Source organism: Gossypium arboreum, chromosome 12 (assembly GCF_025698485.1).
Source record: "Gossypium arboreum isolate Shixiya-1 chromosome 12, ASM2569848v2, whole genome shotgun sequence".
NCBI classification, from domain to species: domain Eukaryota; kingdom Viridiplantae; phylum Streptophyta; class Magnoliopsida; order Malvales; family Malvaceae; genus Gossypium; species Gossypium arboreum.
In genome coordinates this window covers 102660504-102683790 of record NC_069081.1, presented here as the reverse complement: position 1 = coordinate 102683790, position 23287 = coordinate 102660504, and the positions used below count along the sequence as shown (strand labels likewise).

Below are 23287 nucleotides of genomic sequence, written 5' to 3'. Positions count from 1 at the left end.
TGTTCACGGAACTAATTAAAAATTTGACTAAGACATAGGCAACTATCAATTAATAGTATAGCTACATGAGTAAAGATATCATTTCCACGAAGACTAAAAGTACTAGTAATTACTGTTTTTCTATTATTTAACCGAATAATTCGAGTAATTGATTTAAAAACTAAAATTAACTAGGAAAAATAATCAATTAACATTCAAAAAATGAAACAATAACTAAAAAAGAATTCACCTAGATCTCATTTGCCACTATCAATCTAAATTACACAAATTTTTTACTTAACACCTTGATTCATAGAAATCCCTAAATTATGTTAATATCTCTTTCGAGCATAAAAGAAACCAACTCTAAGTTGATTAGTTGAAATTTCTTTCTAATTAAAACATTATTATCGCATTAACTCGTGCTATGAATTCTCCTATTAGATTTAACTCTAATCTGGTAAATTTATGTTGTCCTATTTCTAATATTGTACGCAATTCTACTCAATTACGCAAGATCTAATCTTAAACAGGATCTATTCAATCATCAATTTAAGCACATCAAACATGGATCAATACTCTAAAAATATTAAATCAATAATTAAACACACATAGTTCAAAATAAGAAACTAAGTATTTTTGTGTAAAAATAAAAATCAAATGACAAAATCGATAATAAGGATCATTTCCCCTAGATATTTAAAAAATTAATTCATGCTTGAAAATAAAAACGTTCAAGATATAATATAACCACAAGAAATAAGAAAACTCATGATAACTTCCTAAGAAATCAACTGGGAATCTTCAATTTTGATGGATCAGAAATATGCTTCAAAATCGACTTCAATGGTATTCTTCGAATTGTTTTCTTGAGTATTCTAAGATGGATCCCTCCTATATTCTTATTATCTTCGTATATAAGTCTCAGAATGCTAGAAAAACTTAAAAATTATGACTTTTCGCTATTCGGTGCGTAATTCCGTGAAATTTACACTGCCTATCACATGCCCGTATAGCTCTTGTAGCTTGCTCCGACGCTCCGATTTTCGCGCATTTTGCTCCAAAATGTTCTATCAAGTATTAAAACATGAATTTAAAGGATTAGAAGCATAAAATTCACAATTAACATTGAATAATCATCCAAAATCACATTAAGAACGAGGTTAAAATATGTTACTTTTAGCACTTATCAAAGATGAAAAATAGGTTAAAGAGTTAAATGCAAATAAGACATTGTCAGAATTATATGCTATCCAATAATTGAAGCGGAGTGTATTGAAGGATGTTTTATAAGATGAGAATATCAAAGTAGGTTTTCCTATTTCTTCCAATGAGCTTATAATCTTAGAACTATGGAAGAATTCTTTAAATGACAAATGGTAATTATTCTAGTAACTCGAAGTGTTGCTGGCTTTATATTCTGGTAATGCAATTTTTTGTGGTAAAGTAAACAACCTTGGCCAGTATCATATTAGAGAGAATTAAGTTAAAAGGTTCACAGTTCTTCAATAATAATCTCTATAACAATAAAAAAAATCAAAGAATTTAATTGCTAAAGAACTTACAGTGATCCAGTGAATACAAGAGGCTCAACTGTGAGTGGTGCAAGCAAGCCAAAGAACTAAGGGAAAAGTGCTAGTGACCAGAGGCGAAGAAAGCAAGGGAGGCTGGGATTGAGAGGCAAAAATAACAAGACAAGTTCAGTACTAAAAAAAGAAAAACAAATAAAGCAATATGTTTGAATAAGTAAAGCAACATGCCCATAACACAACGAAAAAAAAAAAAACAAATAAATAACATAACCCAGCAAAGAAGAAAAAGCTAAATAGGAATATTTCATAATGTGAAATAGGAGATGAAAAACATTTCAAATTTGAAGGAATTTATGTTATTTGGTTTCATAGTCTAGGGATTCATCGGCTAACAATTAGACCAAATCATTGGTCCAAACACCACTCTATGAATGAGTTTCTGCTTAGTTTCAATGATTTTTAACTTGGATTCATAGTCTTGCTCTGCTTAGCTTTGTTATGGGAAAAAAGTTACATTAAACTAGAAACTCATGGTGACAAAGCTTATTCCAAGAAATCCATTAATTACTTATTCAATTATGTTTGTAGGTACCACTGAAGGCACAGTAAAAGAATTCTATCTTAAAGTTTTTCTTAATAAGGAAAGTTAAAAAGGAACAATAATCAAACATGGAGCAAAGTGTGTGTGATGAATTTGTCAAAACAAATTTGCTGAATAACTTAAAGAGGAACCTAAAAGCACAAATGATAGATTTGCATCCTAAACAAATAAAACCTTTCTCCTCTTTTAGTAAGCAATTCACCATTCACTTTAGCATACTCTAAATGACAACAAAATCAGTCACCCACAAAATAAACTAATCAAATACATTGCAATTAACACCTAGTGCTTTCTTTTACACAACAAATCAATAAGAACAACAGAAGAACACAGGCAACCCCAAATCCTCCTTAAAAACACTTCTTTTCCTTTGACTAATTAATGCTTTTAACAATTTAAACCCTAAATAAAACAACATCCAATTTCCTCTTAGAATGAACCAACAATGCCTATATACTTAATCATGAAGTAAAGAAAGAAAAAAAAGAAATCATCCATTAATAAAAAAAGCATAAAGGTCTTTTTTTTAAATGGTGCAATATAAAACTAAAAGAGCTAAAACCCAGTAAATGAATGATATTAAGTTATTAACATATGAGGAAAAGGATCATAGCTTATGTGAAGAAAAATACCTGTATAGGGTTAAAACTTTTGGGTTTGTTAAAAAAAAAAGAAAGAAAGAAAGGAGAAGCCTTTGAAAATTTTTATTTAGAGAGAGACAAATAGAGGCGACTGTCTCCTTGCCTTTCTCTATGGCATGCCCGAGAAGAGTTTGGAGCTAGTGGTCGGAAGCGAAGCAAGCAATAGAGGCTAGGTGAGAAGGGCTATCGGGTTGAGTAACAAAGGTTTCAGAATGAAGAAAAACAAAGGCAGCTCTCTTCTTGCCTTTCTTTATGGCATGCCCAAGAAGAGTTTGGGGCTAGTGGCCAGAGGCGAAGCAAGTAATAGAGGCTGAGTGAGAGAGGCTATCAAGTTGAGTGAGAAAGGTTTCAGAATGGTGAGGGTAAAATTGAAACATTTGGGGCTAATTTTTTATTTCACACACCCTAAATCACCCATTCAGTGGGAAGGGCAGGGAATAGCTATGTTCTCTCTTCCCTAATTAAGCCCGTATTCAACAGGGGCCGTAATAGGCAATTACAATCAACCAAACAATAGTTTGGTGATAAGCCCGCTGAATTGAGCTATAATGCATTCATACTCTCCCCAACCAAACATGTTGTTAAGGGATTTGTTGTATGAATTATATATATTATTGGATCAATTGCAATTTACATATATATTTACATGTATTTTGGGTATTTAAGCTATGTATATGAGTAATCAAGAGTTCAATACTTTTCATTATGTTTTGCAATTTTAAGAGAGATCGAATGGAAAAGAAAAAGGTTGAAAATGAGGCTTATTGTATCGTTTTGCAGGGATTTTTGCAACTTGTTAGTTTTTAATGAGAAACTCTTTTCCCTTCCGAATCTCTTTAAAATGAAAGGTTAAATATAAAAATTTATTTTTAATGCACTGAAGTTGATTTTTGTTGTTGTCGTTGTTTTTTTTTTTTTTTTTTAAATTTTACATGCTAGTTAATAAGTTGCTATGCATCTATATCATGTTCTTATTATAGCTTAACAGATATACACATCATCACTTCAAGTCTAATAATTCTGTTATATGTGATTAGATTAAACTTCTATATGGGTTGAGTTTGAAATAAGTAGTGGATATCTATATTATTCAAACTTCGGTGTGAATGTTTGAGACAAACTATGTTCAATCTTCTTTTAAGAATTTGGTATATTTGGATAACCATTAGAGGATTATATTTTCATGCTCAAGTTCTGATATGCATCAATAAAAATATTGAACATAATTTAAGAAACATGAAAAGTTGGAGAATTGTATATGGATATGCTCACCTTACAGTTTATGCTGTTATTGGTTATGATCTGTGTTGAGGTCTTCTATTACTTCGATTGAACTAAAATTGCTATGATAATGAGGTCTTAATTTGAGCCCTAAAACTACCAGTGTAGGTCAAATTTTGTAAACTTAACCTCTTCCTAGCACAACGAGAACTTGGAAGTAGGTTAACATTATAACGATAGTCATACATTAACTCAGCTTTCTAAGAGATTAGAGATCAAGTATTTAGTAACCCTATAAATAAAGAGAATATTAGGTTAGCAAATAGCAATGAGCATGATATCATTGCACAATCTTTGGTGACTTCTGCATACAAATATGCTCCAAAAGCTAGTAGAGGATCACATAACTGTTATAAACCCCATCCCAAAATGTGCCTATTGCAAAATCACAACCTAATTCCCGAAACAAATCCCCAAAGCTTGTCTTTCTAGCAAAATTCAAGTAGAAGGCTATAGATTAGTTTGCACACAAAATGTCTGCAGAAAAGGTCAGTCAGAAATCAAAGTTGCCAATCTATAGGGGCAGTTCCCATTTGCTCCAAAAGCTGATTTGTGCAAGAGAAATGCCTGTTTAAAAAATATGGATAATTAGATAAAAAGATGGGGACTTAACCCTAGTCATTGATAAGTGATATTTTTATATAGCTTGTAAAAACAAATTCAAAAGGGCGAACAATAATCACTGTTCAGTTTTGTACGTTCCTACTATTTATCTGTGTTGCTCCAACGTTCCATTTTTCTTCAAATACACATGTTCAATGCCCATGTCCAACGCATATCCAGGACAATGATACAGAAATATGATCTTTCAAGGATCCTCCAAATACATGGAAATCTTGAAAAAAAAAGTATATATACCTGTGTCGGAACATACTCATGTCCAACACTCTTACCCAAGCCCTAGTAACATAGTTATTTAATACCAAGTTCAATTGGCCCATTGTTGTAACCATAAAATCCAATAATAAACCAACCAATACCTTGGAATCCAAAAACTGAATTATTTATAACAAAGCCAGCAGACTCTATGTGCAAATCACAAAGTGAACTTGTTTTGACCCGTACTAACCTGCAACCAAAGAAGCCTCTATTTGCAGACAAACCAGAAGGATGAGCAGCCTTGAGAATGTGATGCTTTGTCTGATCAATCAATCTGTGACCAAGTTTGCCAATATTATAATGGTGAACGTTTTAGTTTTCCTATTGGAACAGTGCACATTTTATACCTGACATTGCAGTGCACTCTTAAACATACCAACATAGCAGGATACATAAAGCAAATAACAAATATCTTAGATTTCAACTATTTTCAACCAATGTTGCTCCGACTTCTTTTTCTTGAAATATTCATGCTCAACAACCACATTTAACACTCATACCCGAATTTGAATAGCATAACCCACACCCATGTTTAGTTGTACTAACACTAGCATACTGCCCTAAAATGGCAAGTGCATGCAAGACGCTAAACTTATATAAGATATTGAAAGGAATTATTCTTTCAAAATGAGCTGAAGAGCAGAATTTAACTTCTGCAAGAAAAAAAATTCCCCGAATTTACAAATATAAAAAGGAAGTGTGGAAAGGGAAGGAATAGAATTGAAACAAAGACGCACTTGGATTTTTCTTGAGCAGAGTTCCCCCATAGAAGAAAAACAACACCTTCCTTCTTTTGTGAGATAGTCTTAATAACAGCATCAGTAAATTGCTCCCACCCTTTCTTTGCATGAGAATTAGCTTGCTGCTTCCTTACTAAATATCAAGAATGAAAACAAAAAACAAAGAATGCTATAGATTAGAAAAAAGAGATGGACAGCTTCATCTCAGTTAAGCATCCAATTGTCGATCTTGGGAAACCCAATATTTAACATATGTGGTATAACACCACTCAACATTCCTTTTCACGAGTAGCTCACATAACACACACAAGGACAACCTTACAAAGGGCCGTCTACCACATTGGATCAACAACATAACAAAGCTTTGACTTTGATACCATGTTAAGCACCCGATCTAAAACCAATTAGCAATAAGTGGAAGGCCAACTTTAATTTATATCACAGAAAATCCAATATTTAAGAGATGCAATATTGAACCACTTAACAATCTCCAAAGGAGATGATGCCGAGAGGTAGCAAAACATTCCCTAAGTTAAGATTTGTATAACATGACCATGACTCTGTTATATGAACAAGCAAGGTAACCATGTTAATCTTCACAACCCCTGCAAATTCCTAAAGAGACAACACTTTGATAAACTGGTACCTGGATCTAATTTGAAAGCGTGAGTCATGCAGACTTCTCCTAAAAGGTTTATCTTGCTTCTTTTATAAACTAGCTATTACAATTTGCAGTTGCTGAATAGTTCTCTTTTTAGCTCTTATGGAGTTTACAGTTAAATGATGTTTCACCATACCATTGCCATAATCATCTTTGTCATGAATGCAGTGTACATATTTCCATGACCAAATTCATAAGAATCCATCGTAATCTCACATAAAAATAATATCACAATCTGAAATATGGGTAAGAAAATTACCAGTGAGAACCGTGTTAAGCAAAAGAACACCCTACAAGATATAAAAACAATTAGAGAAGAAGTTACTATGAGAAGAAATCCATATTTTCTTCATTTATGGGTTCAATTATCAGTGCATTTTGATATAAAGTATGCAATTTTCACCTGAACAGCCCATTTGTGTAGATTCCCATGAGATGGAATTGAACAGCCAAGATCTTGCTTGAGTTCCTTAAATATATTCGCCAGGCTTGAGGGAATTTTTACTCCCTCTGGCACTGAAAATGAAAGCCCCATTGCTTGACCAGGTCCATGATATGGGTCCTGAAATCAGTAAAAAATCTATGTTACTTCAAACTCCTGATTCCTTAATACAAAACCCTACCAAACATTGGTATCCAATACATATTAGAGCGTGTAAGGATTTAATCATCCAAGAAGTCTCCAAATACATTTTTTTCTTAAAATTAAACTCATGTGGACACGCCCAAACTCGAGTAACATGGGTAAATCCATACGCTCATAAGTAAACAAAATGGTGCTCTATTTTCGAGGTTTTACCAACTGCCATATCAAGTCTCCCGTTGATGGAGTGTAAATTGATGGCATACATGAAGCTATGGAATTTTACCTGACCAATGATAACTACTTTGACCCTGTGAAACGGAGTAGAATTGAGAGCATTGAAAATTAAGTGCTGAGGAGGAAAAATAGGGACGGCGCCACTGGATAACTCGGCCTCCACAAATTTGCACAAGTTAAGGGCGTAAGGCTTCTGAAACTCTCCGGGTAAGACCTGAAGCCAAGTGTCCTCCACTAAAAGCTCCTCCAGCTTAACATAACCTGATCCTTCAACCTTTTGGGAACAGAGTTTGAGATTGCGTTTTGAGATGGCAAGGCATTTGTTTAATTCAATCCGAGATTTTTGGTCGGCTGTGAGAGAGGAAAATGGTTGATGATCGGAAGAAGTGGAGAGTTTCCGCCGCTTGGCTGGGGCTGGGTTTGGGTTAAAGAAATCAGTTATTGTTTTGGCGGCCATTGGTATGAGATGGGGATGGGGATATAGATGTAGTTTTAAGGAGCTGAGGGAGGAACCAAAATGGAGGAGCATTTATTTTGCTTATTCGGAGGGAAACTTGGGAGGGATTTGGAGGGAATGACGTATGCGATAAAAAATCATCCCAATTTCCCAATTCATTATTATCGCTCCCGCTATCATTCGGTTTTATCCAATTTTTTTCTACTTTGTATTAATTTTATTTTATTTTTTAGTAAAATGTTTTATATTTGTATTATATTTATGAATGTATTGCATTTATATTACCCACTTATTTTACACTTCGCGTTTAAAGCTCGTAACTATTATACAAATAACGTCTCATGAAGGTTAATATATTAAACGGGACTCATTTGACTCATTTGAGCTAACTTGATTCAATAATAAATGACGAAATTTATCTACTTGAAGCATTGGTAGCCCGACAAAGTACTTATGAAAAATTAGGATTATCTTGATAAATAGGAAAAGTAATCTTAAAATATTTGTAATATGATAAGATTTAATTTTGTAATTTTGAGAATTATTTAAATCTCTTAATTGTAGATATGTTTCGATCTCGTCTGTCGATATAAAATTAGGTATACTATTGGATTTGGGGAACTCAACTATAAATAGAGAATCTCTCTCTCATTTGCAATCATCCATTGTATCATATTTTTTAAGTTAACGAATATATTGAGAACATTTACTAAAACACTTGACATGCTTTTGTTTTTATGTGATTATTTTGTTATTTTGAGTTTTATTTATCTTTTAAGTTGTTTCCGTTTTATTTTTAATGTCTTAGAGTGTGAAAATTCTCATTTTACGAGAGTTAGATTGACTTAAATATATTTGAAACAAAAAAATCATCTAGAGCCGCACGGACTACAAGATAAAAGTTTTAGTCCTGTAACACTTACAATTATAGTAAAATTTCATATTGTAAATTGATAAATTATTACAAATCAATTTAAATTATATGTTATTAAATTAAAAGCATTAAAAGCTATCCTTGCTTCAATTCCGATCAATTAATAGTCACTTACACCATTTTGTTTATATTAAATTTATCTTTTAAAAATATTTTTATTAAATCAAATCACAGATGACTGTGAGGTCAATTTTTGGTTAATGCATCTGTACTAGATTAACTTTAGGGTTTATTAATCTTTACATAATTCGATTATTCAACGTAATATTATTAGTTAATTGAAGTAGATGATACTCTTAATTATTTTTTATAGAACATCAAAGTTGAAATGTTCTTAAAAATCCATTTCACCTTATCATGTAAAAACATTTTTTATGTGTTACAAAATATAAAGACTAAATTCCAAATATAAACATAGTAAATTGAAGCTACAAATTTACTATTATGCTATAATTACTAAAAGAGGAAAAATTAATCATGTTTTAGTTTGTCCAAATAATTAGACAATTTTAATAGTGACATAGGTTTTTAATTTACTTATTCTAGCTCATCATGTTGAAATATTTTTTGTTAGAATAATACTTATTTAAGAAAAATTCACGTTAATAATTTAATTAAATATTTATTAAAATTAACTATTTAAATTAACTAATAACATTATAATTATATAAAGATTAAATTATATTAGAAATTAAAGTTACACGTAAGATATTATTAAGTCTCATCAGGGGGCCTACAAGTCACATCCTCATGCCCTATGGTAGCTTAAATATATTAGGCTATCATTACTAAAGGCCTATGTACTCTAGTTGCCACCATCTAATCTCCATTTGGTCCTAAACTAGGTGAAATGATTGACTCTGTCGCCAATCAAACCTTGCAACGACAATTGGTGTGATCAGCATGTACCAACTCTCAATCTCCAAAATTAGCTCCTCCCCACGAAAGCACTCCCAAAAGTCGTTGGAATCACTTATGGCTATTAATGGTAATTTTAGATAAGTGGCACTAGCAAATTAATTTCTCCCAGTCAAGTCCTGCAATTGACCACCACTCACTACAGGAGAACAGACTTTTAGCGGCGTTTTCACAAGCGATGCAAAAAACGTCGCTATAGACGCCGTCGCAAAATTTTGCGGCGTTTTTTTTAAATAAACGCCGCTAAAGATCATGACCTTTAGCGACGCTTTTTTCACAAACGCCTCTAAAGACCATGGCCTTTAGCGACACTTTTTCCAGAAAACGCCGCTAAAAACCATGACCTTTAGCGGCACTTTTTTTACAAACGCCACTACAGAACAAACCTTTAGCGGCGCTTTTCTCACAAACGCCGCTAAAGAATATAACCTTTAAAAAATATATATTTTTATTAAATAATATTTATTTTCTATATTATATTTTATTTTTAAAACTTTAAACTATATAATTTTAAGGATAAATAAAATATTAATTAAATTAAATTTTCTATTAAAATTTTAACTTTAAAACTAAATATAAAAATTAATGAATTTAAATTTTGAATTTAAATATTATGTTTAAATAAATGGGCAATCTACCAGCAACAGAGAGATAATACAATTTATGAAAATTTATGTCGATGAGAATTTTTAAATAAATTTTAAGCACATTTACATTTATGGAAAGAAAGAAAAACAAAAAGACCGTAGTTTTCAATTTTTGTTTGCCTTGCCTATGAGGATGACAATGAAGTTCAGCTTCATTCACAATGATACAACTTTCATCACCTCCTGTTATATCCAATGGTGGAACTATTCCACTTTCTTTCCTACCAACAGCACTCCCTGAGCTATCCATGGTCCAGTTATTTGATTGTCCTGCAAAGTTCACGACACGAATTATACCATACAGCTTAGCAGAAATAGACAAAAAAAAAAAAAACTTGCATATATTACTTGTGTAATAATTTCCCAAGAATTTATATATTTAAAGCTGACTCAATGTATACATTTAAAGATGATAATACAATAGATGTAATAATTGAACAAGAAACTATCTTACTATAATATTTTTGTTATTTATTTTACATAATAAATATTTAAAACTATTTAATATGAAGCAATTTTTGCATTTTCACAAAACAATTTAGAAACAGGAAATATTTTTTTCTGGCCAAGATTTGTAAAGCTTAGTGCTAATAGGCAGATGCAGTAGCCTATGCATCGCATTTTTATTTTTGTTTTATTTCACTGGAATAATCCAATAGTTTATGACTTATTCCCTTCTGTCCACTGCAATATTGCAATAAAGTACATTAGAAACTAGGATATTGGTAAAAGGCACACATAAGGTCTGGGGCTAGGCTTGGAGCTGAGGTGGGTACAAAATGAAAGCAATAATTCCATCCTCAAGAGTCCAAGCACGCAAAAATGTAATTTGTTTTAACAAAATTATATGGCAAAAGGAAATAATGGCACGGTCTCAAAGTTTGATAATGCAACATGATAAAGTGTATGATTAGCAGCAGGTGGTGGGAATAAAGGCAACATGCTATGGGGATGTTTCATTGCAAACTAAGGAAAATAACTTATGTTTCTTCTTGGTGCAGTAAAGAGAACACCTCAGATTTGATTGAAGCTAACCTCAAGATGATCAGTAGTTATAAACAAATAAAAGAAGGATTTAGCCGGAGTCATTTTCAAGACTTTATCAACTTTAAAAAATGCAAAGAAGTAATGCTCAAATTCCAATACTGAACTAATGAAACAAATACAGTTCACAAATTGATGCATAACATAGATTGAACTATTGAAAGGACTTGAACAAAAAATGTAACAACTAAGTAAACATAGTGGAGAATCACAGAAGAAATTAAAAACCCAACATGCGGTACATATATCACAGCCACCAATCATAAACAAATTTAAATATACAGGACTCACCAAGATGCAATGCAACAATCGCAATTTAAATTGGTAAAACCAGTACTAGGAGGCTCTAACATAACAAAACCTGTAAAATTGAATACCTAATCTTTATATGAGTTCCAGCATACAAATTCCAGTTCTACCATGACCCATTAATAAATAAAAGATTCTCAAATTATAAAGAAAAGGTTGACAGCAACTAGTACATAAAAGCTCCAATTGCAAACAAAGAGAAAGCACCAGATAAATAACAATGTCATTAAGTGAAAATGGAAAAAGAAAAACATATTTAAGGATTTGATACAAAAAGTATTATTTGGCATGTTAATAAAAATTAAGTACCAAATATAATTGTAAACAATTTGATTTTTTGCACGAATAACAAAAAATTCAGCACATAACAATAGTCATTACTTTATCCATTGAAAGATAAACCAAAACCAAAACCAAAATCAAGTTCATGCAGCATATAATTTGAATCTCACCGTTGACCGTAAACTCTTTCTCCATTGAGGCCTTAGTTCCAAATCTGAGCGAGTGTGCATAATCCCACGAGGCAAATCTTTTAATTTTCCGGAAGGCAATTCATTATCCTTGACACAAACATAATACACACCTTAGATGACGACAATGAAGAAACTGAATCCACACAGATTACCAATGTGAGCACTTAATGAATTAAGAAATACACAATAAGTTATACTAAAACATAGTCCAAAGAAAAACCAAGGCGAAAAAGTTTCAAGTTCTTCAAGCTCAGGCGTCAACAGGAACTATAAACTAACTTGGCATGGTATATGTCAATATTAAGATGCTTACCTCTACTGAGTCAAAAGGGTGCAATTTGGTTTCCATCTGACAATAAGAGAAAGCATTTATAAAAGATAAGAATATATCTTTGGCAAGCCTCACAACACCTTATTACAATATAACAATGCCAGCATGAAATCCTATTTATCTCCTTACAATAAATCAAAACCAGTGGAATCTAGAAAACAAGGAGAGTTGTTATACCTGTGTCTCATAGTATTGATAATTTTTTCTATATTAAACGCATAAAAACTGCAGGAAATTGCATTGAAGAAAACAAAAGAAAAGGCTACCTCAAAAGTTCTTTTAAAAGTAAATGCAACAATTAATAAGTTCTCACTTAATTTATGCTGAAAGACCATACATGGTAATAGCAAAAAAGACCCAGTTTTTCTTTTGTCTCAGCAAACTGACTTAAGGAAATGGAAGTTGCAAAATGATATGATATGCGTAATGCCATTAAACATTGAAATTTAAGATGTTTAAGTAAGTTGAAGCATGTGCATGTGCATGTAATGGCCAAATCTCAAAAGAATTTATACCCACACCGACAAATTCTAGAATGAAATCCCGGTTATAAAGATTTGACATTAACCAATCCAGCACTTCCCCTTCAGTCAACCACTGGTAGAAGGAAAAAGGAAAAAGGCCTCTGATTATTTGAACAATAAGAAAAAAATGAGAAAGATGTTGTCAAGAAGAGACAAATTTGAGCTTTTGTTGGATCTATGTATGTAGTTATTACTAATTTAAGCGCCTGATTGGGATTCAAAAAATACATGAAATGAAAGAACAATTACTGTAAAGAGCAAAGGTTCGATTTTTAGATTAAAGTAGAAAGATGAAATCCAAAAGCAATGAAAGCTAACACCCTCTATAAACTTGAAGTTCCCGAAATTGTCCAATTCAAATAAAATTTGGAAATGCTTGAACTTGTACTGAGAGACTCTTTATTAGTACAATTATTAAAACAAAAAGGAAAGATTCAATAAAGAAAATAAAGAATGAATAAGGAATATGAATGGGCAGAAATAAAAGTCTCTTAAAAACCAGATCTTGATCGAACCACCATTGCCAGAAAATAAAAATAAAAAAACGAAAAACAGAAACATAAAATGAGGGACCTTGAAGATTAAAAGGAGGCGAATTGATTGAAAAGAGATGAAACTAGACAGGGAGTAAAGCTCTTCTTTTGCCTTCGGGTAAATTCGGGTCGTCTGATTCAAAAACAACCGAAAATTGAATGAATGAACCAGCAAAAACTAACAGAGAGAAAAGGTCATTTAAAAGAAAAATCGAAACAAGAGGACGCAACGCCACGTCTTAAAGGTACATGTAGAAGAACAAAAGGAAAGAGGTTTTGGGGGAATCTTTGCTTTTGCTTTTGCATGGGGAAAGGGTTTTTGGTCTCTGCTATGGGGTTTATATGAGTTGTCCAGCTGCCGCTCGTCGACGTCTCCCCCTGCGACAGCTCCCAAACACAACACCTTCCCATTTTTTTGAATACTCAATTTCACCATCTCTCCCCCTTACAGATGATTGAGGCGGCGTCGATGCTACTGCTGCTTCTTCAGCCATTAATTTTGGGGAGGGGGAGGGAACCGATTTTGGGAAAAAGAAAGGAGGGAAAAAAAAGAGATTTTGGGATTTCCGGGGGGGGGAAAGGAGAGCCGATTTAGGGAAAAAGTTTTAAGGCATTTTGGGTAATAAAACGGCGCAGTTTTGTGTAAGATTTTTTGCGGGGTTTTTATAAAAAACGCTGTTATTGCTTATCTTTTGTGGCGTTTTTTATAAAAATGCCGCAAAAAGTCATTTTCCTTTATACAAAATGGTGTCGTTTTGCTCTGCTAAAAATTTATTATTTTGTTTTAATATATATAAACTTTATCATTATCTCTTAAATATTTTAAACTATATTGATAATTTTAATATATTAAAACAAATATTATCTTTTTATAATTATATAAAAATTAATTAATATATAAATTAAAAAATCAGTCATATACCCAAAAATAACTTTAAAATTATTTTAATTAATAGTATTTTTTTTCATTTTGACATGTGTTTTTCTATATTTTTACTTTTAAAATTTTTTCAATAAAATCCAAATGTTGCTTCAATTTTCCAACAAGAAACCCTAAACCTAAACCTCAAACTATAAACCTATATCCTAAACCCTAAATATATATATATTACAAGGGATAAAAGTAATTAAAAAAGAATCTTATTACTTACCTAAACCCAAAAATAATTTGATTTTTTGTTATCTTATCAAAAATCCTAACTCTTAAACCTTAATAGCCTAACCCCTAAAACCATGAACAGTACTACGATCCTAACTATAAAACAAAAAACTACAAACTCTAAACCATAAACTCTAAACCAAAAACAATAAACATTATATCATAAACCCTAAACCCTTAAACCATAGACATTAAACCTTAAATCTTAAATCATAAATTCTAAACCCCAAAATAATAATCATTATATCATAACCTCTATCTCCTAAACTCTAAACCATAAAACATAAACCATAAACCCTTAACCCCAACCCTTAAACCATAATTAGATATTTAATTATATGTATACACCTAAATTTTGATAGAGATACATATCGTAATTATATATGAATTTCGATTTAATGTGTAATTGTAGATGTGAAATTCTAATTGTGGTTTAAATGTATAATTGAGACTTTAATTTTGATTTAATCATACACATTTTAAAAATAAATACATCAATATATTTTTATATTGAATAAATATAAATATTTATGTATGCAATATATAAATATAAAATGATGTTATATCAATAATTGTGTTCATAATTTATGCTTTTACGATTTAACTTATTGCACACTAAACCGTTGTTCATGTATACTTTTGGGATTTAACCCATTTTGATATATATATTTTTTAAAATAATAATTTATATTTATCTTATTTAGATTTATATTATAAAAAAATCCAAGATACACAAGTTAAGTAGTTTACCATATTATAAACTAAATTACTTTTTTGCGGCGTTTTTCTAAAGCGCCGCTAAAACCTCGATCTATAGCGGCGTTTTTCCAAAAGCGCCGCTAAAACCTCGATCTATAGCGGCGTTTTACCAAAAGTGCCGCTAAAACCTCAACCTATAGCGGCGTTTTTCCAAAAGCGCCCTATTGTTCAATTTTTAGCGGCGTTTGGACCAAAAACGCCGCTATTGCTAAGTTTTTAGCGGCGTTTTATTGCAAACGCCGCTAATGTATAATATTTGCGGCGTTTTTTGTTCATACGCCACTAAAAACGCCGCTAAAGCCCTATTTTCCTGTAGTGACTTGCCATAAAATATATAGTATTATAAACATTACTGATATTTTTCTAAGTTGAGTAGAGATTAATGTCGTGTCAAATGTAGTACGCCAACAAATAAGTGAGTGTTAGCAGTTTAGAATGCTAGTAATCTCACGTCATAAAGAGAAACACAATATAAAAAATATATAAAAATATCAAAATATGAGTAAATTGGGTTAAAGGATTAGTATACTAATTAGGTGGGTTTACCCATAGGGTTTTGTGTATTTATTGTAGTAAAAAAAGATTGACATTCGGGTCACTTACGATTAAGTTTGGTGCTACAAAAATATTTTTAAATTTTTTAGACTAGTTATAAAATTACTAGTTATTTGATTTCATTTTTGAGGTATTTGAGCTTCAGTCTAGTGCTGTACCAATGTTTTTTTAATTTTTCAAAATAGTTATAAAAATTATCATTTTATTTTTGGAGCACTTCGGCTTCAGTTTTGTATTGCAATAATATAATTTTAATTTTCCAGAATATTAATACAAATTACTAGTTATTTGATTTCATTTTTTGGGGCACATGAGCTTGGGTCCGATGTCGAGACAATATATTTTTTAATATTCTAAGATAGTTATTGTGTCACCCGGTTATCTTTTGGTCTCAAAAATTAAGAAAAGTTAGGATTAAATTGAATGAGTTGGCAAATTGTTGGGCTACATCGAGGAAATTAAAAATTTTGGTGGCTGAATTGTGGTCAGTTGGATCCCAATTCTGGTTTAGTTAGTTTGAAATCGGCAATCTCCCTAGTGGGAGACAAAATAATTAATAGTGATTGGTTAAAATGGACTAAGAAGACAGTGCAACTTTGACTATGTGTGTGGAGAAGAAAGAATTCTCCGGAAGCTAGCTAGTAATCTCCTTCTAGTTTGTAACGTCTTCTTTAGTTGCTCTGAAAAGTTTGGGAAGTCAAGAATTCAATAAGTTGGTAAGCCCCAAGCCTCTTTGTACTCATAAATTAGAGGGAAAAGGAGTAAGAGTTCTTGAAAAAGTTTTTGTATACTTATGGGTCTTAAGATTTGAATACTTTCAAATTAATCGATAAATGGTTGTTATGTTTAGTTGACAGGACAAAAGACGCTCAGGCGTTTGGATAAGCTAAGTTATTGAGAACAAATGAAGTAAGGTGAGCTTTTGTACTCAACCTTTTGGGTGATTGCTGATATGTGTTGCTTACTTAAACCATATTTGTGTCTACTTTACGTTGTGTCTATAATCATGATTGTGAATGAACATGGAGATTAAGCGAATTGTGTGTGCATATAATGTTGCAAGTGTGGTCATTAACTATTATATAATTGAGAATTTGGCGAATTGACGTATGATGTATTGTACGTGATGGTTCCTAGTATAATGTATTGTATGGAATATATGATTATATTACATGCAGAGTAAAACAAGTGTATGTATTATTTCAATACATCATTTGGTATTTAAGTATGATTTTTTTTAATGTGATGACTATATTTTTTTAGCCTCACGTGTTTGGTAAAATTATATATGTTGGTACATAAAGATAACATTGTTATTTTTAATGTTTAATTCAAATCTATAATTGATTTGATAAAAGTTGATTACTAATATTAATAGATTTAAATTTTCATTAGTTTTTGATAAAATAAATTTAGTGTTAACTGTGATTGTTAAATATATTTTGATGATTGTTTGTATTTTTTATAGACTTAATTTGACAAAATTAATTGTTCAAATTATAAAGTTTGATGAAATCAATTTTAGAATTTAAATTAAATATTAAAAGATTAAAATTGATAAATAAAAATAAAAAATTTGCCGTTTACAGCTACTGAGTTAATTTTTTTATGAAACTCAAGTTGAAATTATATATTAATTCATTTAGTCAACCGAGGAAAGAACCGTGGTTAAAATAAATATCTTCTTCTGTTGAGATTGATGATGTGGCAGGGTCGGCGTGATATTTTTCTCTTGGATTTCACTTCGCCACGTGTTTGTCACTACACAGACGAGGACTCTCCCTCTTATCTCTTAGCACTTAGGTATCGTTTAATTACCAAATTGCTACTCTCGGTGTTTAATTCAAAATCACGGTTTTTATTGAAAATAATTATTACAACTTATTAATTCCAAAAAATTCAAGATAAAACAATTTTTATGCCAAAACAATATAGTTATAGTAATTTTAAGAAATAAATAGAAAAACAAATTCCAAATGCATGGTCACTAAAATTTAACGTCATCATTTACATAAAATTAAAAGAATTTTAAACAAATTATTTGATAATTGGTGATGAATTTTTAATCTCATAAGTGGGATTAAGAAATTATCACAATTTTTAATTGATATTTGAAAAGAGTAATTACCCTATACAATGCTAGGGAATAAAAAAGCTCCAAAATTAAGTTTTAAGATATCATGCGTTTTTATTTTTATTTTATAAAGACATATATAATAATATTCTAAATCTGCTTGTGAGCTTTTTATTCCACCGGTAAAATATAAAATTATTATTCATTTTAAATTTGAGACTAATCATATGAAATTATATACGCGAGCCTTCAATTTTTACTATGTATAGATTTTAGTCTATTTAGTTTTTTTTTTAATATTTTAGTTTAGATTTACAAATTTTAATCCGACTATACTGTAATAATTTGATCTTATAATTATTCAGTAACACTAAAAAACTCAATAGTTTTTGATAAATAAAAAACTCCATATTGAATACTAATAAAAGGTAATTTTTTAAAAGAGATTTTTAATAAAAATAAACAGAATGATGATTCAAAACAATTTAACATTATAATCTCATCCATCGTATAAATAATATATAAACTATAATCTCTAATTTAGTCATTTTCTAATTTAATATTTTGAAAAAATAGATGTATATAAAGTTATTTGAATAACTGTAATAACGAAATTAAAAATTGAAAAATAAAAATAATAAATTTAGAGTTACGAGAATATACATATAGTCTCAGATTTCAACATTTTTATTAAATTAAAGTCTCGTTATTTAATTTATTTTTCATCTCAACGAATTAAAGATTTAAATACGTTTAAAAATTTTGTAAAATTTCTTGGTGTATCAAAATTTCAAATCAGTTTATTTAGGTAGGCTTGAAATAGGTGTATCCGCAGTTTCTTTTTTCTAAAATAAAGGGGCAAATATCCAGAGTTGGGATGTTCCTAGTTCTTAAAAATATTAATTTGTATTTTCGATTCAAATGAAGGCAAGATTTGCAAAAAGTATAGGGTAAAGAAGGGCATTATGGGTAATAAAAGTTATACACATAAATATCTCCAAAAATATCTCCAACAAAGCAAAACAAATCTCGAAGAATGGGAGAAGTAAAGCCCACAACATTCCCATAGGAAAACAGAGGGAAAAAAGAAAGCAAATAATGTCTAAAGGAGAAGAAGTGACGCCAAGCAGTGGAAAACGGCAGCGTTTATCGAAAGATGAAGACCACAAGCTTAAACGAAGGGAAGAAGAAGGCGACGATGAAGATGAAGCAAAGAGCGAGCTTCCTTTGAAGCCAAGGCTGATGTATTACCCTACAGTTCCGACTTCTTTCGTTGTTTCCGATGCTCTTGAACCTGATTTTCCCGTCATTTATGTCAACAAAGTCTTTGAGGTTTTCACGGGTTACCGAGCGGACGAAGTCCTTGGTCGCAACTGGTAAGATACTTTTAATTTTTTTTTTTATCTCAAGTAAATTTTTCTGTTTTTTGGGTTTAAACATAAAGTTCACGGATCTGTTTTTGGAGTGAATTTAAATGAAAGTTTATTATTTATGGAGTTTTTAATTTGTTACTCTAAGTTTCAATATCCAAACTTGATCAGAATATGTAGACAGTGACTGTTTATCTAATAGAGTTAATTCTACTCATTTGATGGTATGAAGCTAAAATTTTAGTAAATTAACATAAAACTAGTTCTTATTCATCACTATATAATATCATTAATAATGCATGTTTCATTTTTTTAAAAGCATCCTACATTTTATGAGTATGTAAATATATAGACAACTTGAGATACTCTCAGGAAACATAGGCGTCAACTGAATTGGAGTATTTGATCTAATTAAACTCTAATAGATCATATATAGAAACTGAAGCTATTTTTAACAAGTTTTATTGCTCCATTAAATTATCATTTTGATAAAATTGCAATAATTGTCTATTCTTCAATGATCATGAATATTAGCCGATTCGTTTAATATTGTTGATTTGTTCTATATGCCCTAAAGCATACTCCTTTCATGTTTCCTTATTGTGTGTTGTTTTTCTCATCTCTTAGAAAGCTCCTATTTCAGAAGATATAAATTGACCCTTTTTTGGATTTTATTCTTTTGTTTTCTTTTAGTCGTTTCTTACAGTATAGAGACAGACGTGCTCAAAGACGGCACCCTTTGGTTGATCCTATTGTTGTTTCCGAGATAAGAAGATGTCTTGAGGAAGGTATTGAATTTGAAGGGGAGCTTCTGAATTTCAGGAAGGATGGCACTCCATTGGTGAACAGGTTAAAACTTGCACCTATACGTGATGATGATGGAATTGTTACACATGTTATCGGTATTCAAGTTTATTCCGAAGCAAAACTGGATCTGAACCATGTTTCATATCCGGTTTTCAAAGAGACTTGTAAGCAGCAGTTGGATCAGTCATCTAAATACTCTTATTTGAGTAGAAATCCACTGTTTAATCATCATCAAGAAATATGTGGGATACTCCAACTCTCTGATGAAGTCTTGGCTTATAACATTTTATCACGATTGACACCAAGGGATGTTGCTTCTATTGGATCCGTCTGCAGAAGGATACGTCAACTAACTAAAAATGAGCATGTGAGGGAGATGGTATGTCAGAATGCCTGGGGAAAGGAAGTCACTGGTACACTGGATATGATGACCAGGAAGTTGGGGTGGGGACGTCTTGCCCGAGAACTGACCACTCTCGAGGCTGTTTGTTGGAGGAAACTGACTGTTGGAGGAGCAGTAGAGCCTTCTCGTTGCAACTTTAGTGCATGTGCCGCAGGGAACCGTCTTGTCCTTTTTGGAGGGGAGGGAGTCGACATGCAGCCAATGAACGACACATTTGTTCTCAATCTTGAAGCTGCAAATCCGGAGTGGCAACGGGTGAGTGTGGAATCATCTCCTCCTGGGCGCTGGGGCCACACTCTCTCGTGCCTGAATGGTTCATGGTTGGTGGTATTCGGAGGATGTGGAAGGCAAGGGTTGCTCAATGATGTTTTTGTTCTTGACTTGGATGCCAAGCAACCTACATGGAGAGAAGTATCTGGTGGAACCCCCCCTCTCCCGAGATCTTGGCATAGCTCGTGTACGGTCGATGGTTCTAAGTTGGTTGTTTCTGGTGGGTGTACGGATGCTGGGGTGCTTCTAAGTGACACATACCTTCTGGATCTCACTACTGAAAAACCAACATGGAAAGAGATTCCATCATCATGGACACCTCCTTCTAGGTTAGGTCATTCACTTTCGGTTTACAGTCGAACTAAAATTCTTATGTTCGGAGGGTTGGCAAAGAGTGGGAACTTGCAACTGCGATCAGGTGAGGCCTACACTATTGATTTGGAGGATGAAGAACCACAATGGAGGCAACTAGACTGTAGTGCCTTCACCAGCGTTGGTAACCAAAATGCCATCATACCTCCTCCTCGACTTGATCATGTTGCAGTAAGCATGCCTTGTGGGAGGATAATTATATTTGGTGGTTCAGTCGCTGGGTTGCACTCTCCTTCTCAGCTCTTCCTTCTTGATCCTTCAGAGGAGAAACCACCATGGAGGACACTGAATGTTCCTGGGCAACCACCGAAATTTGCTTGGGGTCATAGTACGTGTGTGGTTGGAGGGACTAGGGTCATGGTATTAGGCGGACAGACGGGGGAGGAATGGCTACTCAACGAACTGCACGAGTTGCGCTTAGCAAGCAGGCAAGACTTGGATTCATGATTTAGAACTTAAAACTCATGGGTCATCACCATTACCGAACACAACTGTATGTGAGGTGATTTCTTCCACAATTTTTTACTGGACGCCTTCCATGTTTGCCTTGTTTGTTCTTGGTGCATTGTGTGTGTGTTTTTAATGCCTGTATATATTCCATTTCATTTTGATTTTTATATTCAGTGTTTTCCGGATAACATTACATAAAAGTTTTTATGACCCTTTATGTCTTTTTAGGCGCATTACTAGCATCCACCTTCATATTTTTTTCTCAATCAATAAAACTTTATATGTGTAATAAAGTAACTTTATATGCTTTGATAATTTTTTTGCGTGATGAATTTAATCATTCTTCATTGTAATTGAATTATTAAAATATTATTATTTATATTAATGGATTTAAGATGATTATATTATATAAAAATGTTTTGAATGCATAGATTAAAATATATTTAAAATGATTATACACATTAATCTGCCTTTTATATGTATAGAGTTTTCTTACTCATTTAAGGGAGGATTCGAGATGATTATACATTTTGGTATTTTAAAATGAGAAATTATTTTATCTATTACTGTAGTTTTAAAATTTAGATGTGAGAATAACAGGAAATAAAAAGAAATGCATATATCTAAAAAAATATATTTAAAAGCTATTTTTCTTTAAAAAGTACAAATGTATCCAAATTATTAGAGTAAGTGTGAATTTATCCAAATTGTTTTCTTACAGGTGTAGCACTACTGTTCTTGACCATAACTAATAGATATAATTATCACTATTTATTAAAATCATTAAACTAATTTTATGCACATTCCAATTGAATATATTAATAACAATTTTTATTTGCATTGATAAAGGATATCAATCTTCATTATATTTTAATTTATTTCAATTGAATAATATTTAATTAATAGTTTTTTTGTGATTTATTTTAATTGAACAATATTTTTTGAAAATTCAATTGAGTAATATATTTTTGATAGTTTTTGTGCATTTGATATTTGATTAACAATTTAAAATGATACAAGGAAAGGGTTGTAGAAATAATAATATTTTATTATTTGCTTAGTTGGTTAGGGGTTTTTACCCAAATAATATAAAAGGTAAATTATACTAACATTCACTCAATTTTGATGTAGCTGACAAAAAATTACTTTCGAAAAATAAAAAAATTGTCCTTTTAACTATTTTTCATTATAGACCTAACGAAAAAGTGACATGACATTTAATGGAGTGTTAGCTGTCATTTAAACAACCTTATAGCCCTAGCTGGGTAGCAGAAAAAAAAAGAGAGGAGAAGAAAAAGAAGAAATGGACATATCTTAGCTACGACCGTTTTGTTCCTCCAAGGTAGAGCCATCACTCAGTTCACTTCTATTTGTTGAATCTCTATCCATTTTTTTCTTCTCTTCTTCTTCTTTTTTTTTTTTAACTCTAGCCGCAGTCATTCATGACCTTATCTGGCCAATTGTCATCACCAAATGGCTCCTCTTTGTCTCTTCTCAAATCTCACTTCAGATTTCCCAATAGGCCTTTAAAATACCAAGATTAAAACCTTAAAGCTTCGAACAAGGCTTCAACAAATCTTCGCTGTCCATCGTCTGATCACCACCATATTTCGGCCACAGCTTTTCATCGACCAACCATGACTCTTGACCACTCGGATTATCAAACTGGCTTGAGTTCTCCAACTCACAAAACCTGAAATGGGTGTGGGTTTCTTCTCTTTTGATTCTCTTCTTTTTAATTTAATTTTTTTTCTTCTCCCTTTT

The 23287-nt window shown here is 31.7% G+C and overlaps 3 protein-coding genes and 1 long non-coding RNA gene across 6 annotated transcripts; 1 reads left to right on the top strand and 3 right to left on the bottom strand.

Annotated features, from left to right (window-relative positions):
- Positions 1-594: 594 nt before the first annotated feature.
- Positions 595-3339, bottom strand: LOC128285167 (uncharacterized). The gene is made up of 3 exons (XR_008275598.1): positions 2745-3339; positions 1545-1646; positions 595-1049 (listed from the first exon to the last, which is right to left on the bottom strand). It is a non-coding gene; the product is annotated as an uncharacterized LOC128285167 (long non-coding RNA).
- A 915-nt stretch (positions 3340-4254) lies between these two features.
- Positions 4255-7777, bottom strand: LOC108479961 (uracil-DNA glycosylase, mitochondrial). Its single transcript, XM_017782837.2, has 6 exons — positions 7184-7777; positions 6718-6876; positions 6574-6604; positions 5651-5786; positions 5104-5187; positions 4255-4601 (listed from the first exon to the last, which is right to left on the bottom strand). The coding sequence occupies exons 1-6, from the start codon at positions 7661-7663 to the stop codon at positions 4535-4537; spliced, it is 957 nt and encodes a 318-aa protein (XP_017638326.1). The 5' UTR covers positions 7664-7777; the 3' UTR covers positions 4255-4534.
- A 2262-nt stretch (positions 7778-10039) lies between these two features.
- Positions 10040-13909, bottom strand: LOC108477255 (uncharacterized). 3 transcript variants are annotated; one of them, XM_017779749.2, is made up of 6 exons: positions 13536-13909; positions 13345-13437; positions 12767-12844; positions 12230-12265; positions 11896-12003; positions 10040-10360 (listed from the first exon to the last, which is right to left on the bottom strand). In XM_017779749.2, exons 1-6 carry the CDS (start codon positions 13713-13715, stop codon positions 10295-10297), a joined length of 561 nt encoding a protein of 186 aa, XP_017635238.2. In that variant the 5' UTR covers positions 13716-13909; the 3' UTR covers positions 10040-10294. The 3 variants fall into 3 exon arrangements, 2 of the variants coding, with proteins under 2 accessions (XP_017635238.2, XP_017635239.2); XR_008275735.1 differs by having other exon boundaries at positions 12763-12844; positions 13345-13908; XM_017779750.2 differs by lacking the exon at positions 12767-12844 and having other exon boundaries at positions 13536-13906.
- A 4735-nt stretch (positions 13910-18644) lies between these two features.
- LOC108476684 (adagio protein 3-like) lies at positions 18645-21838 on the top strand. Its single transcript, XM_017778954.2, has 2 exons — positions 18645-19227; positions 19915-21838. Exons 1-2 carry the CDS (start codon positions 18950-18952, stop codon positions 21518-21520), a joined length of 1884 nt encoding a protein of 627 aa, XP_017634443.1. The 5' UTR covers positions 18645-18949; the 3' UTR covers positions 21521-21838.
- The last annotated feature ends 1449 nt before the right edge of the window (positions 21839-23287 follow it).

Coding starts and splice junctions, on each gene's coding strand:
- LOC108479961 (XM_017782837.2), bottom strand. CDS start 7,663: ATGCTCCTCCATTTTGGTTCCTCCCTCAGCTCCTTAAAACTACATCTA. Junction 6,877..7,183: donor AAGTAGTTATCATTGGTCAG/GTAAAATTCCAT, acceptor TACTGATTTCAG/GACCCATATCATGGACCTGG. Junction 6,605..6,717: donor TACACAAATGGGCTGTTCAG/GTGAAAATTGCA, acceptor TATATCTTGTAG/GGTGTTCTTTTGCTTAACAC.
- LOC108477255 (XM_017779749.2), bottom strand. CDS start 13,715: ATGGGAAGGTGTTGTGTTTGGGAGCTGTCGCAGGGGGAGACGTCGACG. Junction 12,004..12,229: donor ACCCTTTTGACTCAGTAGAG/GTAAGCATCTTA, acceptor GTTTGTGTCAAG/GATAATGAATTGCCTTCCGG. Junction 10,361..11,895: donor GAAAGAGTTTACGGTCAACG/GTGAGATTCAAA, acceptor TGAACTTTGCAG/GACAATCAAATAACTGGACC.
- LOC108476684 (XM_017778954.2), top strand. CDS start 18,950: ATGTCTAAAGGAGAAGAAGTGACGCCAAGCAGTGGAAAACGGCAGCGT. Junction 19,228..19,914: donor GAAGTCCTTGGTCGCAACTG/GTAAGATACTTT, acceptor GTTTTCTTTTAG/TCGTTTCTTACAGTATAGAG.